The sequence below is a fragment of the Marmota flaviventris genome, chromosome 1, assembly GCF_047511675.1.
Source record: "Marmota flaviventris isolate mMarFla1 chromosome 1, mMarFla1.hap1, whole genome shotgun sequence".
In the NCBI taxonomy this organism is placed as follows: domain Eukaryota; kingdom Metazoa; phylum Chordata; class Mammalia; order Rodentia; family Sciuridae; genus Marmota; species Marmota flaviventris.
The window spans coordinates 138,612,621-138,640,433 of record NC_092498.1 but is presented as its reverse complement, the minus strand read 5'-3'; the positions used below and the strand labels follow the sequence as shown (position 1 = coordinate 138,640,433).

Genomic DNA, 27,813 nt, shown 5'->3' with positions numbered 1-27,813 from the left:
ACACAGACAGGCCAGATGTATTTGTGAATTGAATGTGTGAAGCCAAAGCCATTCACTCATGGATGGGGAGCCATGAGACACAACGTGACATGCCAACAGCAGGGACATGCCATTCAGCCTGGCAGCACCTCCCTGGGTTAGACAGATGGAGGAAGAAGCCCGGAGCTGAGAGCAGCTCAGATTTTAATGAGTTTTAGTCCAGGATACAAAGCAGGGTACTAGCAGTTGGCTTTTTCTTCCCCAATAAAGGCAAGTTACAGAAGTGCAGCAAAGAGAAGAGAAAACCTAGGAACCTGTTTTTAAAGGAATCTCCCTGACAGCCAGCAGGACTATTGCAGTTTAAAAAAAAAAAAAAGGCTTTCCACATGTGCTTCGCCCCACCAGCCCACCCTGTTTATCAGTTCTAATTCTGGGACTTTCTTGACCCAGAGACTTTGTGGGAGGGATTTCTCCTTTGAGCCTTTCATGTGCAAAGGTCGTTCTTGGAAATCTTGCTGAACTCGGGATTCCGGCACTAAATGAGGAAGGAAGCTGGATGGTTCTTTATGAGTTCTTCTGAGGAACTTTGACTGTGACCTGTGAGAGGAATACAGAAGATGCTGGTTCCTCATACTTCCTGACATGCGCGAGGCAAGTGCTCTACCAGTGAACTGCCCCCTGAGCCCCTCATTGGCTCTTGTGAGACCAAACCCCACATCAAGGCAACACAGCTCCACATCATCTGGCCCCACGCATTCTTCCTGCTGGTGATCTTTTACCACCAGCCAGGTCGTAGAAGAGCCCTTTATTCCTTGCTCCCAAAGCTTTCCCACAAACCATGGCCTCTGTCTAGAATGTCCTTGCCTTCCTCCCTGTACCTACTCCACTCCCGATCATCCTTCCATCAGCTTAAATACCACTTGTCACCTAGGCGTCTTGTCTGCCTCCTCCTTAGCACTACCCACATCCCAAGACTGATGACTCTCCATTATCTGAATCTGGATCTCCCTACGCAATGTCGTCTTCAAAATCTAAGGCAAACTTCTTGCGCACATGGCTGTTCTGCTGACCACGTGCACCCTGTATGAAGCACGTACCCTGGAACTAGATGAGGGTATAGTGTGTGGCACACAACAAGATGGGCCGTGTGCCGATCCATCACCCTATATGATGGGGACACAGGGGCTCCTCACGCTGTTATACCTACACTTGCATGTATTGGAAAATTTTCACAATAAGCCAGTGAACATATTTATCTTATTCTAGTAGGCTTTTCAAGAACACAGGTGGTCTCTTGGTCTCTGGTTCAGGCTTGGTGCTGTCTGAATGGAAGGACGCCCCTGATGGCTTTTTTTTCTCACCTGCCCCTGGTGGCTGCCCTGAGCCTTCTCTTTTCCTTTCCAAGAAAAGCTCAGTTCTGCCCATTTCCTTTTTCTCTATGTATCATGTGTGAATGTGCTTCCTGGTTAGACTGTGTAACTAGTGTTCACTATAGAGGGGAATAGTTTAGTGTATTTATTTGTCTTTTTATATTTATAAATTAATGCATTTGATTATTTGCCAACATGTACATACTGCTCCAAAATTGGGCTTATATAGGGTAGGTAACATTGTGTTCTGCTTTCCTTACTTTGAAAGGTGGGCGTTTTCGGTACCTAATGTTCTGCAGAGACTTTTTTTTTAGTACTGGGGATTGAATTTAGGGGCACTCAACCACTGAGCCACATCCCCAGCCCTATTTAGAGAGGGTCTCACTGAGTTGCTTAGTGCCTTGCCGTTGCTGAGGCTGGCTTTGAACTGGCAATCCTCCTGCCTCAGCCTCCCAGGCCTCTGGATTATAGGTGTGTGCCACTGCGCCCGGTTGCAGGGACATTTCTAAGCATGACTGGAGTGACCCATGGTTTTGGGACATTTAGATTACATTTTGAATTTTTCTCCTAGAGGTAATGGTGTGATGGATGTTCATGATGCTAGAACTTCCTGTGCATTTCTGACTAGCTCCTCCAGCCATGTTCCTGTTGAGGGATGGTCAGCAGATATGGCATGGCCCTTGACATCTAGTGCCTCCCAGCCAGCCCATTCCTCCTAGGAGACTCTCCTTGTTGCTTCAGCCTACTGGGGCCCTCCCTGCTCAGGCTGTCAAGCCCCTGGAGAATAAACAAAGCCCAGGGAATGACCCTGTAAGCCTGGAGGGTCAAGACCCTAGAGGCTGGGTCTTTACTTCTTCTCTGGCTTAAAGTGAGAAACAAGTAATAAGAGCTGACCCTCCCAACCCCCTGCTGGAAGGAGGGACCAAGAACAGTGGGCTGGACACTCACGGTCTTCACTTCAGTGTACGCCTGCAGGCCGTACTCGCCCAGTTCCCGGCCATTGCCTGACATCTTGTAGCCGCCAAATGGAGACTGGGCCCCAAACACATCATAGCAGTTGACCCTATAATTTGAAAAGAGAATGCAGAGTTCAACCTGTATGTTCCTCCAAGGGGCTCCCCACATGGCTCTGACAGCTTACTGAGGGAAAATGGAAGGGACTACGGTAATAACTGGTTGCAGAGGAGGCCACACGAGCCAGGGCCTCAAGTCACCTTCGTCCTTCCTAGTGCCGCCACAGATAGATGTCAGTAACAGTACTCCCTGTGATAGCTTTCAATTTGGATCACTCATTTTGGGTCATTAGTTGGTAGGCCTACTTCTCATTTCCAACTTCAAAATTCATTAAGTTTTAATTGAACTTTAAATGCACCATGTTAAGGTATTACTGCATTCCCAGTGGTGTGCCACCATCACCACTGCCTGACTTCGGAATATGTCTGTTACTGGCAAAAGAAGACCTGTGCCTGGAGCTGGGGGTGGGGCTGGGGCTCAGCAGTGGAGCACTTGCCTCACACGTGTGAGGCACTGGGTTTGATCCTCAGCACCACATAAAAATAAATAAACAAAATAAAGATATTATGTCCAACTACAACTAAGAAATATTTTTTAAAAAAAGAAGACGACGATCTGTGCCCGACAGACAGCCATCTCCATTCCCTCCTCCAGCCCCTGCTGACCACTGCTATACTTTTCTAGCCTCATCTGAATAGTTTATATAAACAAAATCAGGCCAGCCACACCATCTGTGTCCGGCTCCCTTCACTAAGCACTGGGTTTTCCAGGCTCATCATGCTAGGGCATCAGGACTTGATTCCTTTTTATGGCTGAATCATATTCCACTTAAGGATAAAGCACATTTTGTTCAGCCACTCACCCACTGACAGACTGTGAGGCTGTTTCCACCTTTTAGCTGTTATGAATGCTGCTGCTGTGCACATCTGTGTGTACATTTCTGTGCAAATATGTTTTGTTTATCTTGGCATGTACCTAGAAGTGGAATTACTGGACCACGTGGTGACTCTTACACTGAACTTTTTGAGGAAGTGCCAGACTGTTCTCCATATTAACTGTCTGTTTTCCACTCCTACCGGCTGTGGAGGAAGGTTCCAATTTCTCCACGTCCTCACCTACTGAGTGTCAAGTAAGTGCTAAGTTTTTTTTTTTTTTTTAATATTTATTTTTCAGTTCTCGGCGGACACAACATCTTTGTTGGTATGTGGTGCTGAGGATCGAACCCGGGCCGCACGCATGCCAGGCGAGCACGCTACCGCTTGAGCCACATCCCCAGACCAAGTGCTAAGTTTTTAAGATCAGAATTCCAATTGGGCATACCCTTGACTCTGGTTTTCTGCCCTTGTCACAGCTAGGGAGGGAGACTTAGTTGTCCATCTGTGTGCCCAGGGAGAGCTGCAGAGGCATCTACACCGCAAAGAAGTGTACTCTCCTCAAGGAGAAGTAGCTGAAAATCTACTAGCTGGCTACACCATGCCCTGGCCCAGGAAAAACAGGCCAACACACCAAATTCTGGGATACCAGCAGACGCTGGCTTTGGGGAATCTTGTTGGGTTACGGGAACTGATGAGAGGCTCTTACCACACGGTGCCAGCCTGAAGGGCTTGGGACAGGTAATTGGCCTTGTCCAGATCTTTTGTGAAGACAGCTGCAGCCAGTCCATACTTGGAATTGTTGGCTCTCCCAACTACTTCCTCTATGGTTTTGAACTTCAGGATCTGCATCACAGGCCCAAAGATCTGGGGAAGAGAGAGCAAAGTGGAGGGTGGGGCAAACAAAAAGCATATGCCCTCCAGTGTCACAGGCCTGAGCACGTGATACCAGAAGCCACCAAGCTACCAGCCATAACCCAACAGTTCCAGAGCAAGATGGCTACATCCGAGGTCAAGAAACACAAAGTGGAGGTGGCTCTCAGGCTAGTCACCTCCTGGTGCCCTGTGCTTTTCATACAGCATCTTACTCTGCTCAAGATACCCCAGGTTTATCTCACTTCCTCTGCCCTCTTCCCAGAATGGGCTATTTCTTCAAAGAACTCTGGTTTCTTTGCTTGGAGTGGGATGTTTAGAACCACGACCTAAAAGTTAGGGGTACACAGTGCACGTGGGGGACACTGCTCTCAGGCCCTTGCAGGGGAGACCACTGAGGGGAACAGATTGTAACTGATCATAATGTCATCCCATGGAACCCACCAATTACAATGTAATCACTGGGCACAATAGGAGTGCGGGACTCCCAAGGGGCCTAACTGGCGAGAAGCAGAGAGGGGAGATGGAGTCCTGGTATAAGCACAGCCCAGCTGAAGTCCTTCCTCACTGAATCCCATTTTCCACTAAAAGGGACCAGAGCTCCTTGAAGACATGGCTGGTTTCAGGAAGAGGGGGTGTGAAGATGGAGGTGGGAGAAGACAGCCAGGCACTCTCATGTTTGGGGTAGGACTGTGAGTTGGGGCCTCCCGAGCTTCATATACTATCAAAGCACAGGTGCTCCTGCCCTTCCAGAAAATTGAGAATTTGTAAGAAAAGCATCAAAATAGTCATGTTGGGAGAAAAGGCAGAACTCCTCTGGACCTTCTTACCCTGGCTTTGCATTTTAATATTATTTTCTTTTGACTTACACCCAAATGGGCACAGCACCATGGTTCCCCACATAGGGCTGCATATCCAAGGCCTTAATCCAAGGGCTGGGGAAATGGGACAGTGTGAGTGCCACAAGGCCAGAGGCAGGTGTCTCTACGGTCTACAGGGAGTCCAGCACACAGTGGGTGTCCATCGAGAATGTGTGAAATGAATGTGTGATTGAGTTAGAGGAGCTGTCCTGAGTTCACGCGTCTCTAAAGGTGGGGAGTCAGCCCCTGGGTATAACCCAGCATCCTGCTTCTATCAAGGCCATGCGCAGGGCCAGATGACATCACTGCCAGGACACAAAGGCCTGTAGGCTGTGCTGCAGAAGGACAATATTCTCCTAATAGGAAGAAACAGAGAAGGGGAGATGAAGTCCTGGTATAAGCACAGCCGAGCCGAAGTCCTTCCTTGGAGAGTGACAATAACACGTGCAAATTATAAATTAATTCATTCCAAAGCCAGTGGATGGGTCATAGTGTCAATATACCAGACCAAACCACCAACCCCTCTTCCCTCCCCAGAGCATCCCCAGAGCACCAGCCCCAGCTTCTAACCTCTTCCTTCGCAATGGTCATGCCATCCTGCACATCTCCAAACACCGTGGGCTGAATGAAGTAGCCGCGCTCGGCAGCGGCCCCCCCACCACACAGCAGCTTCGCCCCCTCTTGCTTCCCTGACTGGATATAGCCGAGGATCTTCTTGAACTGAGTTTCATCCACCTGTGGGAGAAGGAGCCCAGCGTGATGGAGAAGTTACATTCAGACCGCTCCTAGGTTTTAGGCTGAGAACCACGCAGACCACTAGAAAATGGACCCAGGTCTTGAATAAGCCAGGGTGGAAGAGGAAACACCCAGGACCAAGAAACATGGAACAAAAGAGAGTTTGATTTCATTAGCCATCAAAGAAATGTGTATCAAATCCCTTGTTTTTTTCAACTATGAGATCAACAAATATTTTTAATTTATTTATTTTTTAAAAAATATTTTTTGTTTTAAGTTAGACACAGTACCTTTATTTTATTTTTATGTGGTGCTGAGGATCGAACCCAGGGCCTCACACGTGCTAGGTGAGCGCTCTACCACTGAGCCACAACTCCAGCCCCAACAAATATTTTAAATAATAAGAAAACACAAGGGCTTGGGGTTCAGCTCAGGGGTAGAGCATGTGCTCGGCATGGACAAGTCCCTAGGTTCAATCTCCAGCACCAAGAAAAACAATAAAAAGAATAAGATACATTAACAATGAAGCTGTGTTCCATACATGGTTAGGACTATAAATGGCACAGCTATTAGGATCAGTGGTTTATTAATACTGATCAAAAATCATATGCTCTGGCTGGGGTTGTGGCTCAGTAGTAGAGCGCTTGTCTATCACATGTGAGGCACTAGGTTCGATCCTCAGCACCGCATAAAAATAAATCAATAAAATAAAGTCATGTGTCCATCTACAACTAAAAAAAAAAATTTATAAAAAAATCATGCTCATCCCCTTTGACATAGCTATTTAACTTTCAGGAATTTATTCTATACAGGCATAGAAAACTAAATGAGGATACTCACTAGGGAGCATTCTGTAACGGTAAAATATAGAAATAATTTTAAGTATACATCAGTAGAGGGTATGGTTAAATAATTATGTTATGCCCATGTTATGTATGACACTGAGATAGCCCAAGATATTCTGTACAGAGAGGAGAAAGTTTGTGGACAATATAAACTACATAATCCTTGTTTTGTGAAATGTACAGCGAATAACTCTGTGTGTGTGTGTGTGTGTGTGTGTATTCACCTATGGAGAACAGAAACAGAGGACATCTTATTTTTTTTACTTAAAACACTTTTTAAAAATTAAATATTTGGGGCTGGGGATGTGGCTCAAGCGGTAGCGCGCTCGTCTGGCATGCGTGCGGCCCGGGTTTGATCCTTAGCACCACATACAAACAAAGATGTTGTGTCCGCCAAAAACTAAAAAAAAAAAAAATTAATATTAAAAAAATTCTCTCTCTCTCTCTTTAAAAAAATTAAATGTTTATACCAGTTTGCATTATCTTAATAATTAACTATAAATAAAATTCAAAAAAAAAAAGGGATGCTGGGGTTTCCAGCAATACTGTTCAATAACTAAAAGCTGGAAACAACCCAACAGTCTATCACCTAAGGATGGAGAGACAAAGCGTGGTCTACCCCCCTCATGGAACACAGACCAGCCATGAGCAGGAATGAAACTGTGACACAAGCCATGACACCATGAACCTGAAAACATGCTGAGTGGAGGAGGCCAGTCACAGAGGACCACCCCCTGCATAACTTCATCTATGCAAAACACCTTTGTGAACAAATCCTGGTGGCTGCCAGGGCCTGAGGGAGGGAGGAATCAGGAATGGCTGCTAATGAGCACAGGGCTTATTTGGAGGTAATGAATATATTCTGGAGTTAGTGGTGATGGCTGCACCACCTTGTGATAAATGTAAACCAATGAACTGTATAACTAAAATGGTGCATTTTATGGTCTATGGTATATGAATTATACCTTCAAAAAGCTAGTAAAAAGAGAAGCCAGGTGTGGTGGTGCACTCCTGTAAGTCCAGTGACACAGGAGGCTGAGGCAGGGGATTGCAAGTTCAAGGCCAGGATCGGCAACTTATCGAGGCCCTAAGCAACTTAGAGAGACCATAAAATAAAAAGTTCTAGGGACGTGGCTCAATGATAGAGTGTCCCTGGGTTTAATCGCCAGTATGGCAGGTTAGGGGGGGAAGTCGGGCTCATAACCCTGTTCCATGGTGAGAACAGTCAGTCCCTCCTCAGATGTGGGTATGGCTCCCCGACTCAGGTCCACAGACCTGAAAACTGAGGGGAAGAGATGGCAGGTGGGGTCTTGGGTTCACTGCAGTAGGGCATGAGGTGAGACTTGGACGCGGTTCCACCTGACTCTAAGCCCGGGCCCTTTATGTCTCCAAATTTGCTCCACCCAGGCTCACCCTGAAGCTGCCTGGCTTACCTGTGGCCCCTGCTCCGTTCGGCTGTCAAAAGGGTTCCCCACCACCCGAGACTTGGCCCGGGCCACGCTGCGCTCCAAGAACTCTGCGTAAATGTCCTCCTGCACGAAGGTCCGGGAACCGGCGCAACAGCACTGGCCCTGGTTGAAGAACAGGGCAAAGTGGGCCTGTTCCACTGCCCAGTCCACTGCAGGGAGGGGACAGAGGAAAGGCGACCATGAGGGGAGCATGACCCTGGCCCCAGCACTACCAACCCACCCAACCCATTCATACCACTACCAGGGCTGGCACCTGCAGGGTACCAGAGCCTGGGTAGGAGCAGTCAGAGCCATCTCTCCTTTCACAATGCGCAGGGACCAGACGGAAGGACAGACAGAAAGACAAAGCTCCGCAGGGAGGAAGGACCTGGGGGAGGCAGAGTGGCCTGTCCAAGAGCATGTGTGCACAGGGGGAACACGGGCTCAGCCTGTCAGACCACAGAGCCAGGAGGAGAGAGGCGAGAGTCCCAGAGCTAGCCCCGTGGAGGCCGAGGACCACAGGAGCGAGCAGCCGCCTCCATCACCGACTCCCACAACTTACTGTCAGCGTCTGACATGATGATGTTGGGGCTCTTTCCCCCCAGCTCCAGGGTAACTCTCTTAAGGTTGCTCTTCCCTGCAGCCACCTGGATGAGGTGGCCAACCTGTGGGGCACACAGGACAGAGGCAAGCTCTCAGAGGGGAAAACAAAGCCAAATGCTCTCTACAGACAGAACAGAGGGCCCCCAACCCAAGGAAGCCAATGGGTTAAAGAGACTCCACTCCCTGGCTGCCCAGCCCAAGCACCCAGACCACAACGATGACAGCCATGTAGCCTGCACTACCATTGCTGCCTATGTGTTAAATTCCACCCTCATAATTTCCTGGGGCAGGTGCAACTCTTCCCCTTGATTTAGAAACACCATAGTTGGGGCTCAGAGTGGCCAAGTCATGTGCCCAGAGTCACACAGCTGGTAAGTGTGGGATCAGGACCCACACTTGGGTTCAGACCCACTCCCCAGCCTCCTTGCTGCAGTGCCTGGAGTGTCATCCCCAGCATGCTGCGCAAACCGTGAGGACAAGGACAGGGTGCCTCTCAACTCTATATTCACAGAGCCTGGCACAAGGCAGCCCTGTGCTTACTTCTTGGGTAGATGGGCATCTCCCCATCAGGAGACCTCCCGCTCTGGACTCTCTAAGAGCCTCTCAGCACTGGGTCAGGGAGTATCCCCAACTCAGTAGCGTGGACACCTCTCTGCCCTCCGGCACCACATCGCTACCCGCAGGCTGAATGTTTGAAGGTGTCTGTCATATTGAAATCTTTGAAGAGCAGCACTGTTCCCCTATTTATTGACACTCTGGGAAGTCATGCGATGAAGACAGCTGAGATTTTGGGGTAGGAAACATCTGACCTCAGAAGGTAAACTTGACTGCTTTCCTGGAGACCATGTTGAGGAATCTCCAGATCTTGTCTTTGTCCGCCTCGTGTGTGGCACAGAGCAGCCCAGCAATGCCCCGTCCACTCCCTTACCCACTCTGTGGAGTACATGGTCTGGGCCACGCAGTCAAAAGCTTTATCTCGTCCACCCGCACTCCACCCCCGTGAGGGTGTGGGTTGTTAAACGACTTTACAGAAGGGGAAACACAGGCTTCATGCTGCTAAGTGACCTGCCTGAGGTTACACAGCAAGTAAGAACTGTGAGGCCAGGCACAGGGACGCAGGCCAGGGACCCCAGTGACTCAGGAGGCAGAGGATCGCACGTGCCTGGCCAGCCTGGGAAACCTAGCCAGGCTCTGTCTCAAAATAAAAAGTGTCCAGGGCTGTGGTTCAGTTACAGACTGCCCCAAGTTCAATCACAAAAGTGCCACAAAAAAGAGAAGAAACAGGAGTGTGATGCAGAGGGCCACCATTAGCCACTACACTGCCTGTGCTGTCACTACCACACAGACACCACCCCTCACCTCAGAGGAACTGAACAGAGCTCATGGACATTCAGTGAACCACCCGAGTCTCTCAAGAGTGAGGCCAGGATTGGAGCTTCCTGAAGCCCACAGGGACTCCTTGCTGCCCAGGGAGCCTGCCAAGGCCAGTGCTTGGGCCTCAGCTCTGAGCTTTATGCAGCCAGCCAGACCTCCCTGTTCCACATGGGATGCTGGTCCCTGCGAGCAGCATCTGGAGAGCAATCAGGCCATAGCAGGCTCAACCCTGCTCTGTGACTCAAGCCACATGGGGGCTTGGCCTGAGTTGCTCAGAGGCAAGTCCTGGGAGCAGAACCTGACAAGCTCCCAAGGAGCTCCTCTTCAATGCAGTAGCCTTTGAGGACAGTGGGAGCTTGAGCCAACCACACTAGAAGCATGAGGTCCCAAGGACGCCTTACCTCAGTGGACCCTGTGAATGCCACTTTGTCCACATCCTCATGGGAGGCGATGGCAGCCCCAGCTGTGGGGCCAAATCCAGGAACAATGTTGACCACACCAGGGGGGAAGCCGGCCTGTGGGCAAAAATTAGAGGAAACCAGGAGTTGTCCTTCTGCTCCAAGAGTCCTTCCCAGAGAGGCCAAGACAGTTTGCCGGGGACCCATGTGCTCAGAAGTATGGGGCACTGTGTGGGAATTCTAAGTTACTCGGACAAGAATCCTGTTCACAGGCTTCTGAGTGGACAATTCATAATTCACTTAGAATGATGACTTTCATTCTTCACAGGGGATCTGGACATGAAGCCCCTTGGGGTTAGTCACAGTGATGATGGCAAATCCACACAAGGGCAGTTAGGGGTCAAGCTGGGAACAAGAAGCGAACCTCCTTGATCAAGTTGGCCACGTAGAGGGCGGTGAGTGGAGTCTGCTCCGCAACCTTCATCACAACCACATTTCCAGTTGCCAGGGCTGGGCCCAGCTTCCATGCTTGCATCAGGAGTGGGAAGTTCCACTGCAGGACACAACAGTCACCGGAAACTCAGCTCCCCTCAGAGAGCCTCACCAGGTGGCTGAACACGCCACCCCACCCCCATACCGAGATGAAGATGGATGAGCGAGGCAGGTGACTGGCACTGTCATGTACCTGGCACCATGCCTCCCTGAGCAGAAGCAAGGTTAATTCCCACATTCAGATGACAAAACTGAGGCCCGGGAGTAAGTGACTTGCCCAAAGTCCAGTTGGCTTGTGAAAACCCATGTTCTCAGCCATCATCCAAGGCCACCAATAGAACCTCCCCCTTTGCAACGAGCCTGGTCCAGGCTGCTGGATTGCCACACTCCACCCTCCTGATGACCTCCGAAGGGGCTGACACTCACAGGAATAATCTGCCCGCACACCCCCACGGGCTCGTGGCGGGTGTAGCTGAAGAAGTCGCCATCCATGGGAATGGTTTTCCCGTGGTACTTATCAGCCCAGCCAGCATAATACCTTTAAGCAAAGAAAAACCCAAGTTCTAAGCAATGTCAGGGACCCCTGTGATCTTCTGAAACCCGCCCTTGCAAGTGGTTGATTCCCAGAAACACTTGCAGGACTGCCGGGAACACAGTGACTCATGCTACATCAGTGACCTCAAAGCCTCAGAATCAACTGGGGTGCTTGGAGCAAAAAGTCAAATTCCAGGGTCCCCCTTCCAAATCACTTGATCTAGCTCTCTGAGGAATCAGTATTTTAAATTAACGTCCAGATTTATTAAAATGTGACTATTGTTACCAGTCCCAGCACCATAGAAAGTGTCAGAGATCAGATCTGGTGGAAAGAGGTAGGTGCTTCAAATGGCCAGCACTTCCTAAGACTGGATGGTCACAGGAAAACAGAGATCACCAGCTGGGCGCACACTTGTAAAGTTCGTTATCCTGACCACAGCAACACAAGTGACAGAAAAGCACAGCAAATTAGAGTTGGTGGAAAACCAGGTATGTACTCACAGTACCTAATGGTTATGTGGTAGGAAAGAAACACAGAAGATACAGGAAAGATAAAGTTTGGGGGAGGAAGATTTGTGAAGGTCTGTCAAGATGGAGCTAAAACCAATGCTGACCTAGGTTAGAACACGGGTTTGTGACTCTAGGGAGAAAAATGGCCAGGAGTTGCCAATCCATGCAAGCCCCGGCCTCCCTGCCTCCTTCCTCCTGCATCTAGGTAACGTGGTCTACAGTGCATCTGTTTTGCACACCTCAGATAATCAGCACAGAGGAATAGTGCTGAAGCTCAGGAGGGAGCGTGGCTCTGCCCGAGGCTGCTCTCCAGGGGTTCTTGCAGCATAAGTTTCTCAGCCTTGGCACTGACATTTAGGGCTAGAAAATTCTTTGCTATGGGGGTTGTCTTTACACTGTGGGAAGCCAGCAACATCCCCTCCTCTGCAGTTGTGGCCACCATAAATGTCCCTGGAATTGCTCACTGTGCCCTGGGAGGCATGATGGCCCTGGTTAAGCAACCCTGACCCTTCTGGCACTGCTGCCTCCCCACCGCCTCTATCCATGTGTCACAGGGCAGCAGCTACTTACCAGCCCTGCCACAGCTGGTCAGACTCAAAGCCAGCCAACCACCATCCCTCCCCCAGGAACTTGGCAGCTGCAGGTTAGTCAAGCAGCCAGGTTCCCACACAGGCAGGCCCTGAAAGAGGCCATCTGCAGCAAGAGAATAATGAAGTAAGGGGCGGGGTGAGCAGGGCTCAAGAGCATTTTGGATTTGAGGCCTGGTGGGGTCTCTGTTATCTAGTTTGGGCTGCTGGACTTATTGTTACTTGCAACTCCAAGCATTCTAATAAAGCCCTTATTCCTTGCTCATTAAGATGTCTATGATTAAACTAAACCCAGAGCTAGCAAAAGGCAGGAAATAACAAAAACTATAGCAGAGAGATGAAATAGAGAATGGAAAAACAACAGAATCAACAAAATAAGACAAGATTTTGACTGGAATGACAGAGAGAAGACACAAATAACTAAAAATCAGAAATGAAAGCGGAAACATTACTATTGACCTTAAAGAGATAGAAAGGCTTGTAAGACCCAACCATGAACAACTCAACTATACAGCAATACACCAGATAACCCAAATAAAGTGGGGAAATTCCAGGTAACACATAAATTGCCAAAAGTGACTCAAGAAGAAGCATTTGTGATTGTTACAATTTTTTTTTTTTTTTTTTTGGTACCATGGATTGAACTCAAGGGCACTTGACCACTGAGCCACATCCTCACCCCTATTTTGTATTTTATTTAGAGACAGGGTCTCACTGAGTTGCTTAGTGCCTCACTTTTGCTGAGGCTGGCTTTGAACTTTTGATCCTCCTGTCTCGGCCTCCACTGGGATTACAGACTTGTGTCACTGTGCCCAGCTGGAAGTTTGCAGGGTTTTTTTTTTGTTTTTTTTTTAATGTGGTGCTGAGGATCGAATCCAGTCCCTCGCATGTGCTAGGCAAGTGCTCTACCACTGAGCCACAACCCCAGCCCCAGTTTATAATTTTTGATAAGTGAGGGAATTTTCCCAGTAAATGGAGTGGACTTCTCTAAATTCTGTGGTCCCATTATTATAATTCTGTTTCTGCCTCCCAACATTTCTCCCTCCCCTCTGGCACAATCAAAAAAAAGAATAGGGAACCTAAGACCATACCGGAGACATTTCAAGACCATGTCCAAATCCACTAGGTAGGAGATGACATAGGGCTTGCCATTGTCCAGGGTTTCCAAGGCCTGAAAGGAGATCAAGGTCAGCAGAGGCAAAGATGATGCAGAAACAACAAGAGGCACATAGGTAGACCCACAGTACTGAGGCCTGGACTGACAAGGACTCTGGACACCAAGGGTAAGAGTCCCCTTTGGCCACTGAGTGTCAAGGGCGTTTCTGGATCATGGCCCTAGCCTTCCCTAAGAGGGAGGAGGAGGAAGGGGGACAGAAGGGGTGAGGCACCACCTCTCACTGATTCATTTCATAAGTTTTTTTTTTTTTTTAAGCTTCTGCCCTCTGCCAGATCCAGGTGCTGGGTACACAGAAGTGAGCATGGGTCTTACAGAGCAGAGACAGTGAGTCGTGACACAAAGCATCCATCACATGAGTCTCCAAAGAAGGAGAAGACCAGACTGTCTGCCTTGGTCTGAGAAACACCCACCTCAGATTTAAACCTGAAGGCTGTGCAGGAGGCACCTGGGCAACAGGGCCAGTGGGGTTGGTGAGGGCAGTGTGTGCAGAGACTCTGGTGCTCAAAGGAGCGAAGGCTAAGCCAGGCAGAGCCTGGGACAGGCAGTCAGCATGAGCTGGGAGGGGGAGCCAGACCGGCACAGTCTCACGGACCACACTGAGGACATGCTAGGGACGCCTGTGGCCACAAGGCTGAAGATCACCATGGTACAATGTGCCTTCTGGGAGGTTCACTCTGGCTCCTGTGTGTGGAATGGATTAGAGAGGGGAGGGGATGGCCTCCTGATGTCTTCTGACTCTGGCAGCCAGGGAAAGACCTACCATGAAAGGGGCAGAGGGAGAAGTTCCCCTCCTGAGGGTCTCTCCTGGGAAGGCCTCTCTGACAACACTCCCTCCTCTCCTCTCACCTTTCTTGGTCAAACCCACTGCATTGAGGTGACACAGAGGCTCTACTGGCCGGTTTGGGACATACCCCAAAGGTGTCCATCCTGTGCATTCTGATGGATTACATGTCACCAGTGTGGGCCCTGGATGTTCACTAGATGCCATGAGACACAGACACCATGAGACCCATCACCATATGGGAAATGGGGGCAAGCAGGCTGGGGACTCACCGCCAGGTAGGTCCGGTCCCTCTCGATCAGATCAGCCAGGCGGTAGAGCAGCCGGCCCCTGTCAGAGGCATCCATGCGGCGCCAGGGCGAGCCCAGCTGGAACGCGGCCCGGGCAGCCTGCACTGCCTTGTCCACGTCTTCCTGCAGAACACCCACCAAGACGGCTCAGGCCTTCTCAGTATGATCTCCTCCAAATGCTGCCCACCCACAGCCAAGCACAGCCCCAGGGCCAGTAGGACTGCCCAGGCCAGCACCAGATCTCCCTCTGATCAGCTCTAGACCTCAGCGACAGGGCGGAAGCACGCACCCTTCTCTCTCTTGCCAGAGGTCATGGTGGAAATGAGAATCCTGAGCGTTCCTACTTTTCATTTTAAAATCCCGCAAAAGAGTTTCAGAGGGAAAGGCACCTAGGGGTCAGTGCTTAGCGTTTGACCACTTTCCCCACTTCCTAAGAAGCCAGCAAAAAGTAGCATTCCTTCAAAAACCACCAGCATTCTCCAAGAAATGCAGGCTCGCCAGCTTCCCTCTCCTTGGAGAAGCAGGAAAATTCACATCTCATATAGCAAGATGTGCATTAGGAGGCAAGAAGCAGAGTTTTCATTTATATTAAACACATATACTATCAGATGACCCTATAAACCAGAAAAATACTCATTTGCTTTTGGCAAAGGAGGCAGCTCTTATATATAAAGTATTGTCCTAAAGCAGAGGACTGAGGCATTCTTGAATTATTTTTAATGCCTTTTCTATTTAAAAAAAAAAAACTTTACTAAGATTCTAATTTTTGAATTTGAAATACTATTACTTTTTAAGTTTCTACCAGTATTTAAAATTCAAACTGACACCAGAGGGTATCTCAGGAAGCCTAATTTCTACCCAGCAAGATGCCATCTATATCTATCATGCATCTCCCTCCTCCGACCTCCACCTTCCAGGTCTGGAAAAGAGACACTGGATTAAGCATTCGTTGAATTCCCTTCCAAATCTTCAGTTCCATGTTCCATGGATTATCAAACCCAGATACAATCTAGCACCTGCATCTGCAGGAAAGAAATTCTGTTGTTTCGTTTACTCAAAATCTTTAATTGGCTTTTTTAGGTTATGCATGACACTGCATGGTAAAATTTCCACCACATAAAAACATAAATAAAAAATTCCCATCCCTGCCTAATGGCAAGTCACCAGTTCTTACCTTGTTCCCTTCTGCTACCTGACAGATGACCTCTCCAGTGGATGGGTTGACAGTGGGGAATGTTTTCTTGCTGACAGCGTCATGCCACTCATTGTTTATGAAAATCTACAAGAAGGAAAGAAGTTATCAGAACTAGCTTTCGACCCAGCACCAACCACCCATGAGATATGTATTCCAAAAGCACAAATATGAAGAACTGTGGATCAGCTCTAGAGTGTGATAGCCTCAAGGTTGAAAGCATAAGCCTTGGAGGGTTTAAGCTGGAATGCCCACTCTGCCAAGTGACCTTGGGTAAGTCATTTGACCTTTTGGGGTCTTGGTATCTTTACAAAATGAATAGAATGTTCCTCATGTTCCAGTTATCTATTGCTCTGTAACAAAGCACCCCAGAACTGGGTGGCTCAAGAAGTCCTGAGTGGTGCCCATTGATTGGACTCAGCTGGGCAGGGCTTGTGCCTGTGGTTGCTGTCTCAGGGCAGCTGGGGCCATAGTCATCTGGGCTGGATGTGCAACATGATTGTTCACTCACTCGTCCAGCACCTTATGGCTGCTTGGGCTTCCTGACTACATGGCGGGTCCAGGAGAGTCTTGACTTCTTCATGGCACTGGTGGCCCCAGGGAGTGTTCCAAACGGCTCAGGTGAAAACTGAAAGGCTTCTTAAAACCAAGCTTCAGAAGTCACCTTGTCTCATTTCTGCCCCAAATTCTGTTGGTCCAAGTTAATCACAGGTCCAGGCTTTCTACTAGGGGTCTCTTTGGCCCCAGTGGCCCAGCATGGCCAGTTCTGGCCTGGGACCCCAGGGAGTCATCTTCAGCTACTCTGCGCCTGACTGTGATCATATCTAAGACCAAGCCACCAAGCAAAGCCCGGAGTCTGGCTTGCACCAGGGTCTGGGGAGGGTAGCCCATCTCAGTGGTTCAGGGCGAGAGTCTGGATGAACAGGACTCTTTTCCTCCTAGTTTGTCAGCCGGGGCAAGGCCTTCCCCTCTTAGCCTTCTTTGATCATCCGTGGAGTGGGATCACTGTACAACTTGCTTCAGAAAGAGGTCTGCCTGGAGGCCCCAAATTTCTTAATAAAATACCTATAGCACAAGAGTTAAAACCAAGAATCAACAAATGGGACGAATTCAAACTAAAAAGTTTTTTCTCAGCAAGAGAAATAATATGTGAGGTGAATAGGAAGCCTACATCCTGGGAACAAATTTTTACCCCTCAAACATCATCAGATAGAGCTCTAATCTCTAGAGTATACAAAGAACTTAAAAAGTTAAACAACAAAAAAGCAAATAACCCAATCAACAAATGGGCCAAGGACTTGAACAGAAACTTCTCAGAAGAGGATATACAATCAATCAACAAATACATGAAAAAATGCTCACCATCTCTAGCAATCAGAGAAATGCAAATTAAAACTACTCTAAGATACCATCTCACTCCAATAAGAATGGCAGCCATTATGAAGTCAAACAACAATAAGTGCTGGAGGGGATGGGGGGGTGGGTGGGAAAGGTACACTCATACATTGCTGGTGGGACTGCAAATTGGTGCAGCCAATTTGGAATGCAGTATGGAGATTCCTTGGGAAGCTGGGAATGGAACCACCACTTGACCCAGCTATTCCCCTTCTCGGACTATACCCAAAAGATCTAAAAAGAGCATATTACAGGGACACAGCCACATCAATGTTTATAGCAGCATAATTCACAATAGCTAGAATGTAGAACCAACCTAGATGCCCTTCAATAGATGAATGGATTAAAAAAATACGGCATTTATACACAATGGAATATTACTCAGCACTAAAAAATAACAAGATCATGGCATTTGCAGGCAAATGGATGGCATTAGAGCAGATTATGCTAAGTGAAGTTAGCCAATCCCTAAAAAACAAATGCCGAATGTCTTCTCTGATATAAGGAGGATGACTCATAATGGGATAGGGAGGAAGAGCATGAGAAGACTACCACTAAATAGGGAAGAGAGGTGGGAGGGAAAAAGAGGGAGAAGGGGAGTTGCACGGAAGATGGAAGGAGAACCTCATTGTTATACAGAATACATTTATGATGTTGTAATGAGAAAAAGAAAAAAAAGAAGTGTGTCACATTAGATTGGATAGAGCAAAAGGATGGGAGAGGAGGGGAGGAGTAGGGAGGACAGGAAGGGCAGCAGAATAGAATAGACAATATGAATGATGTATGTACATTCCATGTATGTATTATATGTCAAAATACATTCTGCTGTCATGTATGACTAAAAAAAAATAAAAATAAATTGTATGGTTAAAAAAAAAAAAAGAAAAGAGGTCTGCCTGGGATCAGGGGGTTTGCACCAAGCCCAGCAAGGAGTAGGTGCCCCATGCTGTGACAATGACAGGGCAGGCAGGTAAGGAACTAGCAGGGGTCACTTTCCCTAGATCAACTGGGTATTTCTGCACAACCCCTGCCACCACTGCAGCACCATGTAGAGCTGCACACCCACAAGGTAAGCTCTTGGCCACCAGCAGGAGAACACGGGTGAACATGAACCAGACTTGGGAACTGTGTTTGTGTGGCTTCGTATCAGTCGGCGGACATAAGCTTTAGGGAAAAGACACCCACATTTCTTCCTGCAGAGGTGGTAGTGCCCAGCAGGAGGTGTGGACGTGGCAAAATGGGCTCTGGCTCAAAGCCAGGCAGACCCCTGAACTGCCACATAGCACTGCTCAAGTCAGCTCTGCCACACCCAGGTGGGAATCCTGGGACACTCCTCCTCTCCGAGAATCGGCATCCTTCTGGTAAATGTAGAGGACAGGGAAGCTCTGGGGGCTGCCAGAGGGTTCAAGCTAAAAGAGGAGGGTTTGTCAAAGCAGGACAGGCAGCTGGGCCGCTGAGCTTCTGTTACCACTTTCGGCTGTTCAGAGCAGGCTCTGGCCCCAGCCTCTCGCCACCTGCTAGACAGCAAAACACTGGAGGGAGTGGGGTTAGGGGGACACAGGTCAGGAGAGGCTGGCAGAGTGGGCAGGCTGGTCTTGAACTGCCTCTACCTGCCCTCTCTCCCTCCCCCTAAGGAGGACATCTGCCCAGCCACCTGCACATCATGGAAACAACTAGAGTTTTTGAGCGGCTCATCAGGTGGCAGCCTCTGCACAGATGCCCTGAGAGCAGGAATTGTTTGCATTTCTGTAACCTTGGTTCACTTACCTTTTGAATATAGCCCTCCCTACTTATTTTAAAAGGAATGTGTTTTTCTTTTCCTTTTCCCCCACTCTCCCCTTCCCCAACCTGGGAGTGGGGAACAAGATTACCTAGAGTTATCTGTCCTTGAACACACATCCACTGCAGGAAGATGTCATTGGGGTGTAAATCCTGACTCCACACCTCACAGATTGGGACCCCAGGCAAACCCTTCACCTCCAAGAGGCCTCATCCAGTGCCTCTGGGGGCTGGTGGGAGGATTCAGTATGACAACAGGTGCGGCTCCCAGGCCAGAACCTGGCCAGAACCACCTCAGGCTAGAGGTTCTTAGGAGCAAGGGCCAGGTCAGCACCTCTTGGTGTTGCTTTCTGCACAACAGCACACTAAATTAGTCAGTCCTAAAAAAATGTTTTCATTGTTATTTTGTGAAGATAAGGAAGAAAGAAAGGGAAAGGTGGGCCAGTCTGGCTGGACACCAGGCCCCACCCCTTCCTTCTGATGTAGATTAGGGCCCTGAAAGGGTCACACCCTGGCCTTTCTAAGCCCTGAATTTGCTGTGTCACTCTTTGTAAGTGAATCAGGCTGGTTTTGCCACAGTCTATCCTTCCTTCCCAGCCCAGTGGCACCTGGAGAGGAAGGGACCCTGGAGAGGAGTCCTTCGGAGTTCCTACTTCCCTTCTCCTACTGCCAGACCTAGTGGCTCTGGAGGGGCCACACAGGAGCTTTCTCACACTGAGCATCTTGGCCAAAGCTCTGCCCCAAACGAGGAGAGTTTCATAGAAACCTGAAAAAAGCACAAGGGCAGAGTCCAGGCCAAAAGCTCTAAAACCTCCTGGCCCCAGCCCAACTTACACAACAAGCTAAGTTCAGCCACCCTCCCGGGGTGTGGGGCGGGGCTGGTCCTCCGGGCTCATACTTCCTTTTTACAGTGTGAAGCAGCAGACCCAGGTCAGGAGTTGACATTTTGCATCTGGACCACTGGCAAAACCCACGAAGCATTTCCACCACCATACTCTAACTTGTCCACATTTTCCTAAGAACTTCTCCCTCTGTTTTATAAATGCTGGATTCAACAAGTTTTAACTGAGAGCCATTGTCATGCCACGCACAGGGCGAAACTACAAAGTCCCAACGGGGAGGGAGGCAGTGGAACCAAGTGAGAAGTGCCCAGAACAGGCTGCGGGGACCAGAGGACGCAGCTCCAGGACCAGGCTCCACGGGCTGGGGACAGAAGGAACTGAAAGGGCCACATGGCAGCAGACTATGTGGAGGAGAGGGGAGGTCCCGATTCCACTGTCCCAGGGCTGAGGGGCCAGAGGCACCAGAGCAGGCACCGCAGCGTCCCTCCTAAGGGACAACCAACTGCTTTTCTCAGTAACACTTGCTCTTGGACGTTACTGACAGGCAGATCTGCTGCAGTTATTTTGAGTAACAGGCTCCTCAATACAGCTGGAATCACAGTTGACTTAACCATTTCCCTGACTTAACCATTTCCTGTGCGCGAACTTTCAGGACCATCGCTCTATTCCACTGATGCTGCCATTGCCAATATCCATTTACGTGCGTTTTCGTCAACCTGAGGCAGGAGACTGTGTAAAAATTAGAAGTGCTGAGTTTGAGGATAACACAGATCCCTTGCTGGATTGGATTTCTTGTTTTCCAAACCCAGCAGATTAGATTACAAACTGCAAATGGAGACCAACCAGGTGGCAGTGGTGCTGGGGGGGACTTAGGAGCTGGGGAAGTCATCAAGGCCAGAAGCAGGATGGCTGGACCCTGGGGACAGAGGCCTGACCAAGGCAGAAGAGAATGAGACCCTGGCTGCTGCTCCCACATCCCAGGACCGTGGCCGTCATAATCTGTTCCAGGTTGCCAACAAAAAGTTAAATTATGTTTAGCAGCTGGGATTTCAGGAAAAAAGGCACTTTCTAGAGAGAATTCAGCTCAAGCTTTACACATGGAAGAATTAAGGATGTTATGTTGGAAAACCATGTCCCTGGAATACCTTATTTTCCTAAGAGTAAGTGAGCAAATGCTGTGTGGTTTTCAGCACAGGTGACTCCTGATGGCATGTGCTTTTTAAGTGGCAGTCACGTAACTAACCCAGTGGAAAGCAGATTGGTACTGAGAGATTCCAAGGGGTAAAGTTCAAGACAAACACGGCATGCCTCGCAGGTCCACACTTCACAGACTATCAGAACCTCAGGTTAGTCTGGGGTTAAGGCCAAGGGCAGCCATCTACCCAGAAGTGCTGGAGCTACTCTAGCACCTGGCCCCAGTCCCCTCCTTTCTCCCACCCCCCAGGACTGATGGTTTTGCACTCCTGGGATTTCACCACCCCCAGGGCAGGAGGGTTAATTCTACTGTGGACTCTTGGTCAGGAAGACAGAATTTCAATGTGTCCATGTGCTTATGAGTTGGCAACCTTCATCCTGGTGTGATCACTGTCCCTACCTAGTTTCCCATTCCCGTTCCTCCACGTGTAAATTCCCAAATATTTGGCATTAAGAGCTTTTTTTTTTTCCCCTTTCTTTCTTTCCTTTTTTGGAAGTACTGGGAGTTGAACCCATGGGTGCTCTACCACTGAGCTACATCCCCAGTCCTTTTTAATTATTTTTACTTTGAGACAGGGTCTCAATAATTTGCCCAGGCTGACCTCAAATTTTTGATCCTCCGGTCTAGCCTCCCACAATAAGGTTTCCTCTGAGTGGAGATGTTGGGTTCCCATTAAGCAACCTTTTCCTTGGCTCCTGCAATGCAAAACTGTAAACATTATTTCATAAGTGGCAACCATTATGCATTCATCAAATATTTACTGAAGAACGATTCTAAGCCAAGCCTAGAGTGGTGCCAGGAATACAAACATGAACAGCACAGATATGACTCCTCTTTCCTGATTTCAAATGTTCAACCTGATTATTCCTTAAATATTTATATCTTTGTCTAACAAGAAAGAGCAGCACGGCATGTGGCTAAGGGCGTGTCCCAGCTGGGCAGAGCAGAGTTTGAAGCCCAGTTTCAAATTTATAAGTAATGTGAACTTGACTTCCCTAAAACTCAGTTTTCTCATCTCTGAGATGGGGACAGTGACAATACCTGGCTTACAGAGTCACAGGTGGAATAAAAGGTGGAAATGTAGGTAAAAGCCCTCAGCACAAGGCCTGATGGATAACAGATGATAAATAATCTTAATTATTGGATCAGGGAATACATAGGCATGTCCATAACACACATATCCTGGCCTCAGGTCCACCTCAATACCACAGACATTATTACTGCCCAGCCACCCATCAAGTGTCCTGGGATTCTGGGCAGGCAGGAAACACTGAAGGCCATTTGTGGGCCCTGATAAGAAACTATTATTAGAAGCAGAAATAACCAACGGGGACTCAGGGAAACCCTTGGGTTCGCTGGGTGCCTAAATCTGTTTCTACAGAGGCCCTTGAAACTCCTAACCAGGCAATAACCCGTGCAATGGAGGGATATCTGTCCCTGGATGCTCAGCAGAAGTCACTGCTTCACCTGAGAGGTTTGGGCTCATTCTGTTAAAAACTCCCAGGAAAACATGAAAAATCAAGCCCCACTCCAAGTGGTTAGCTGCACTGATGAGACAGAAGAGGTCCATTTTTAAAAATATTTTTTCTTTAACATTTGCCCACAGCATATTTAGTTTTACACTAAAACACTTACAGCCAAAGTCCCCTTTCCTCATCACCCACAGGCACATTCCCTACCTTCCTTGCATGCCCAGCCAGTCACCACCTCTACAGAGGATTTTCATTCTTATACATTGCATAGAGAGATAGGACTAGTGATATTCAAAATAAAGTTTTGTTTAGTGGAGCTGGGAATATAGCTCAGTGGTAGAGCGCCTGCCAGTATGGGAAGCCCTCGGTTAAATCCTCAGTACTATGCAAAAAAAAAAAAACATATCTTGTTCAGGGTGATTTTAAATGGTTTCCTATTGTGCAGCATGTTGGACAATTTTCCCCCTTAAAACATTGTTTCTAAGATCCATTATTCATACTGATCCAGCTAATTCGTTTTTTTTTTTTTTTTTGTACCAGGGATTGAACTCAGGGTCACTCAACTACTGAGTCACATCCCCAGCCCCTTTTGTATTTTATTTAGAGACAGGGTCTCAATTGTTGCTTAGTGCTTCATTGTTGCTGACACTGGCTTTGAACTTGAGATCCTCCTGCCTCAGCCTCCTAAGCCACTGGGATTATAGATGTGTGCCATGTACCTTGCCCAGCTAATTCTTTGTAACTGCTACATTCCTGGAATTGTTCTTTCCTGTAGACTATAACAGAGGTCGTCCATCTATCTCTTTAAAGAGTTAATGGGGATTATTTCTTAATTTGTTGCTAAATATAACCTGTGTTGCAGTGAACTTCCCTCCGGTGCATGTGTGTATTTCCAGTGAACTTCCACCTTGCAGACTTCCTTAATGTTTCACTTTTTGTACTGAGGAGGTTCCACTGTGGTAATCAGAAAACTGTATAGGGAGCGATCCTTTATTAATTCCCTTTTCATCAGTTCTCTCTTTCATTACTGAGAGTTATGGTCAAGAGGCTAAGAACAGAGATAGAAATTTAGTGCACCATGAACTCCCATTCAATTTTACCACAGCCTAGTTTACCCCTTATGGAAACACACTGCAGATACAGCAACACTCATAAAATGGAGTCTTATCAACATTATAGTGCAAATCAACAGCAGCACTGTTAACCCAGTTCTTACTTAACGCTACAATAAACATGTCATCAGCACACTGCCTAGGGCTGCCTAAGAACGATGCCATTTCATCCTCACAGACACCCAACGATACACAATGAGATTTTCACCCCATTTTACAGATGTGGCACTGAGGTTCACCCACCCCTGCACACACCTCCTCTCTTCCCTGCTTTATTCTTCTCCACTGAATGGACCATCTATGCCACACTGCATTTCACTGATGTATCTGTCTGTCCCCAAGTATTCTTCTGTTTTGTTCACTGGGTCTGGGGGCTGCTCAGGAAGTGTCTGTTGAATAAATGAACCTCCCCTGAAGGTCTCATCAACTAGTGTGTGGCAGGCAGCCTAAGTCCAGAACGTCACACGGTGTCTCACGTTCTCCATGATCAGTGTCAATAAATGTGAACTGGTTGTGGTGAAGATGAAATATGGCCCCAATCAGGAGCATGAAAGCACATGCCTTTGGCACACTGTTGTCTTCCCAGATCGTAACTATTGTCCAAGTCAGGGAGAATAAAAGAATACAAAATGCAAGCCAGTCCTCTTAACAGAGGTGCGTCCCTGAAACCAACAGGGGTAAGAAGTGCTCTCATTTGGAAGCTCCACACATGGGATCCTCCTAGGGGAAAAAGTATTTAAAATCTTCCTCACCCACCCAAGAAGTTTACCCACTCACAACAAGAGGCAAGAGGACAATAGAAAGTAGAAGAAACTACTTCACTCAACCTCTGCGGGTCAGATGGAAAGACCTATCCTTGTTATCTTTGTAACAAGGCGATAGATAGAGCTCCCCCACATCCAGGTGAGACCCCAAAACCATGAAGAGTAACCTTCCCCCTGGTGCCCACAACCCCCAAATGACCTTGGGAAGCAAGCCCAGCACCTGCAGAAGCAACTTCAAAGCCACCCGGGAAGCTCCTTTTGAGTACTGACTCCACTGAACTTCAAGGCACCAATAATCCCCCAGGGGAAATGCCCAAGAAAATGATCCAGATTGCACCAGAGCCACTGGTAAGAGACCTTGACATTCTTGCTTGCAGGGTTTGCAATGAGTTAACACCACAACCTGCTAAGTTGCTTCTGCAGGGGCCAGTTTCAGAACAATGCTACCATGAAGTGGGACACTTTGTGTCCTCAGAAGCATTAAATAAGATCTGAATGTGACTCAAGAAGATAATCCAGGTACCTCGTTCATTGAGACAGAGTTTCAGAAAGAAAGTGATAGCTTGTGCTCTCTCTGAGAGAGAGAGAGAGAAACTGTGTACTTCTTGGTGGGAGTGTGACAGGGTCTCCAGGGAACTTTAAGTTGGTACTGTCTATATTTTTGTAAGTGAGCATATGCCACTTTTTGTGATCTCAAAAAAAAAATCTGGTAAAGAAAAGCAGCCATAGGGAGAATTCACTGCATTCCCCCAACCTACACCCCTAGACTAAATCTGAAGGGCTTGTGATTTCTACCAACTGAAGGGGCACATTAGGACTCCCACCCCTATCCTCCATGTGAACACAGAGGATGAAGAACTTAATCAGATCAAGGGCTTGGGATGCTGCACTTGGAGGACATTTCTGCTTGATTTTTTTTTTTTTTTTTTTTTTTGAGGTTCAAGTCTTCCAAGCCTCTGTTTCTCCCCTTAGCAGCCCCTGCGTTTTTGGCTTGTTATGCAAAATACATTTTATGTTTTTATTCCCTTGCAAATGACCCTTTGTAACATTCTTTAAAATCACACTGATGTCCCTTTACCCTCGCTCTGGGACAGACAAGAAGCCTGCCCTACAGCATCCTAAATCAGCAATCATCAGAGGATCAGTGGTCTGTCTATTCCCACCCAGTGTTGTGACACACCATAGAATGTTCCAGTTAGGGGCTTACTCTTGGGGGTGTAGATGTGAACTATTGCCACTGACTTAGGTCTTTGGGAAAGTCACTAAACCTTTTTGTGACTCAGTCTCTTCAACTTAAAATGGAGATAATTACAGTACTAACCTCATAGGGCTGTCTAAGGATTAAAGGCAAAATATAAAGGCTAAGAAGGCTGGCAGGTGCCAGGTTGCACACGGAGGACCAGGGCTGTTATTACCTACCCAGTGCCCACACAAGCTCCGCCCTGTGTTGAAAGACACCTTAGCCCCTGACTGCCTTCCCATTTTGCAAAAGAAATCTAAGCTCAGAGGGGGCCCGTCAACCAGCACTTGTTGCACAAACAAAAACAACTCTTTCATAACCAATAACCCTCTGTGTGCATTTGGCACTTTATCCAGACTCAAGGATCAATAAAATAAAATAAAATTTAGTCCTGGGTGGGCAAGAAAGCGCCCTCTGGGAACCGGTTTCATCCCGGAAAGCCCCTCCTGGTCTCCAGTCCCTTGGAGGGACGACCATCTCTCCTCTCCCAGCTTTTCCTTTTGAAATTCCTTGGATGAGGCCTGAGTCAAGAGTTAAAAGAGATGACCAGGGAAAGGGCAAAAATTCCTGCAAACATGGGCTCAAGAGGACGTGTCTTCCGGGTGGATGACGGTGGAGACCCTGCGCAGACACAGTGGCGATTAAGAGGCCCGAAAGCCGAGGGCCATCCGTGGAAGAATCCAACGCCGGGAGCTGGCGCCAAGAGCCGACCATGGCTGGAAGAAGCCGGACTGGGGGCCCGTTTGCAGCGAGATAATGGGACTGACTGTCAGAGGCAGCGAAGGGGCCCAAATGCTCTCAGGACGGAGAGGGGAAGGTGCGTGTAAAGATCAACCCCAGCGAACCCCTCGGGTTCTCAATGGTAAGCTGAGGCCCCCGCAGCCCGGGGCCTTCCTACCCGGCCAGCTCCGTCCCGCCAAGGGGGCTGCGGAGAACAAAGCGGGGGGCTCACCTGGTTGTAGAAGACCTCGGGCTGCTGGTTGGGGGCCGGCACCGCGTGGGTGGCTGCTGCCGAGAGCAGGCGGCAGCCCAGACGGGGCCCGAGGCCGGCGGCGGCGAGCGCGGCGGCGCGCAACATGCTGCGGCTGAAGGACGGCGGCGAGACGAGCGGCTAGCGGCGCGCGGACTCGGGTACCCGGCGCTCGCCACCCGCTGCTGGGCCACAGCACCCCACCCGGCCCCGCCCCGCAGGGCCACCAATGGGCAGGCGCGGGGCAGGGCGCAGGGGCGAGCCCGCCACGCCCACCCTCCGGCCTGGAACAGCCCACCATGCAGGGCTAGCTGGGAGAGCGGGGGCTGCCAGGCCGTGTCCCCCACGCGTCCCTGCCTCCCGCGTGACTCGCCGCAAGTGGAGAAGGACCGGACCTCGCGAATTCAGCACGCATTGGTTCAACCCCTAAAATGTGCCCAGACCCCTAACTGTGTACAAGCCTGAACCAGAGCGACCCTGACTTCCTGGAGCTGACTCTGAGTGGGAGAAACCATCCGCAAACTCAAACCCCAGGTCATTTCAGACAGTGTCAAGGGCAATGGAGAAGATGAACCAGGTGAAGAGAGGGTGAGGGCAGAGATTACTGCTTTTACATACATAGCCAGAAAGTGACAGGTGGGACTTGAGTGAGGAGCAGCAGTGAGTCTTGTAAAGGTCTAAGAAAGAGCAACTCAGCAACACAAGTGCAGGGGCCTTGACAGGGGACCACCCGACATGCCATGCGTTGGAGAAGTGCAAAAAACGGAGCCCAGGCCCAGCGAGGTGGCCCACGCCTGTAATCCCAGCCAGGAGGGTAGACAGGTGGATCATGAGTTCAAAGCCAGCCTTAGCAATTTATCGAGGCCCTAAGCAACTGAGACCCTGTCTCTAAATAAAATACAAAATATCAGGGGATATGGACCCCGAGTTCAATCCCCAGTACCAAAAAAAAAGGGGGGGGGAATGGAACAAGGGGAAAATGATGGGGAGTGAAGTGAGAGAAGTGGGCAGAGCCAGAGCAGGGAGGCCGGTGCTCAGAACTGGGTGACTTTTCTTCTGCTTCTGTTGGTTCCTCATCCTTGGAGAACCGACTACAGGCTAGTAAGGATT

General features: G+C 48.8%; 1 protein-coding gene across 1 annotated transcript; it reads right to left on the bottom strand.

The window, feature by feature from the left end:
* Positions 1–166: 166 nt before the first annotated feature.
* Aldh2 (aldehyde dehydrogenase 2 family member) lies at positions 167–26,889 on the bottom strand. Its single transcript, XM_027949146.2, has 13 exons — positions 26,686–26,889; positions 15,917–16,021; positions 14,725–14,865; positions 13,586–13,665; positions 11,290–11,401; positions 10,796–10,924; positions 10,375–10,488; positions 8,559–8,661; positions 7,982–8,166; positions 5,539–5,703; positions 3,945–4,102; positions 2,298–2,412; positions 167–576 (listed from the first exon to the last, which is right to left on the bottom strand). The coding sequence occupies exons 1-13, from the start codon at positions 26,809–26,811 to the stop codon at positions 544–546; spliced, it is 1,566 nt and encodes a 521-aa protein (XP_027804947.2). The 5' UTR covers positions 26,812–26,889; the 3' UTR covers positions 167–543.
* Positions 26,890–27,813: the final 924 nt, after the last annotated feature.

Coding starts and splice junctions, on each gene's coding strand:
- Aldh2 (XM_027949146.2), bottom strand. CDS start 26,811: ATGTTGCGCGCCGCCGCGCTCGCCGCCGCCGGCCTCGGGCCCCGTCTG. Junction 2,413..3,944: donor CTTCAGGCTGGCACCGTGTG/GTAAGAGCCTCT, acceptor TTCAAATTATAG/GGTCAACTGCTATGATGTGT. Junction 577..2,297: donor CGTACACTGAAGTGAAGACC/GTGAGTGTCCAG, acceptor TTCCTCTCACAG/GTCACAGTCAAAGTTCCTCA.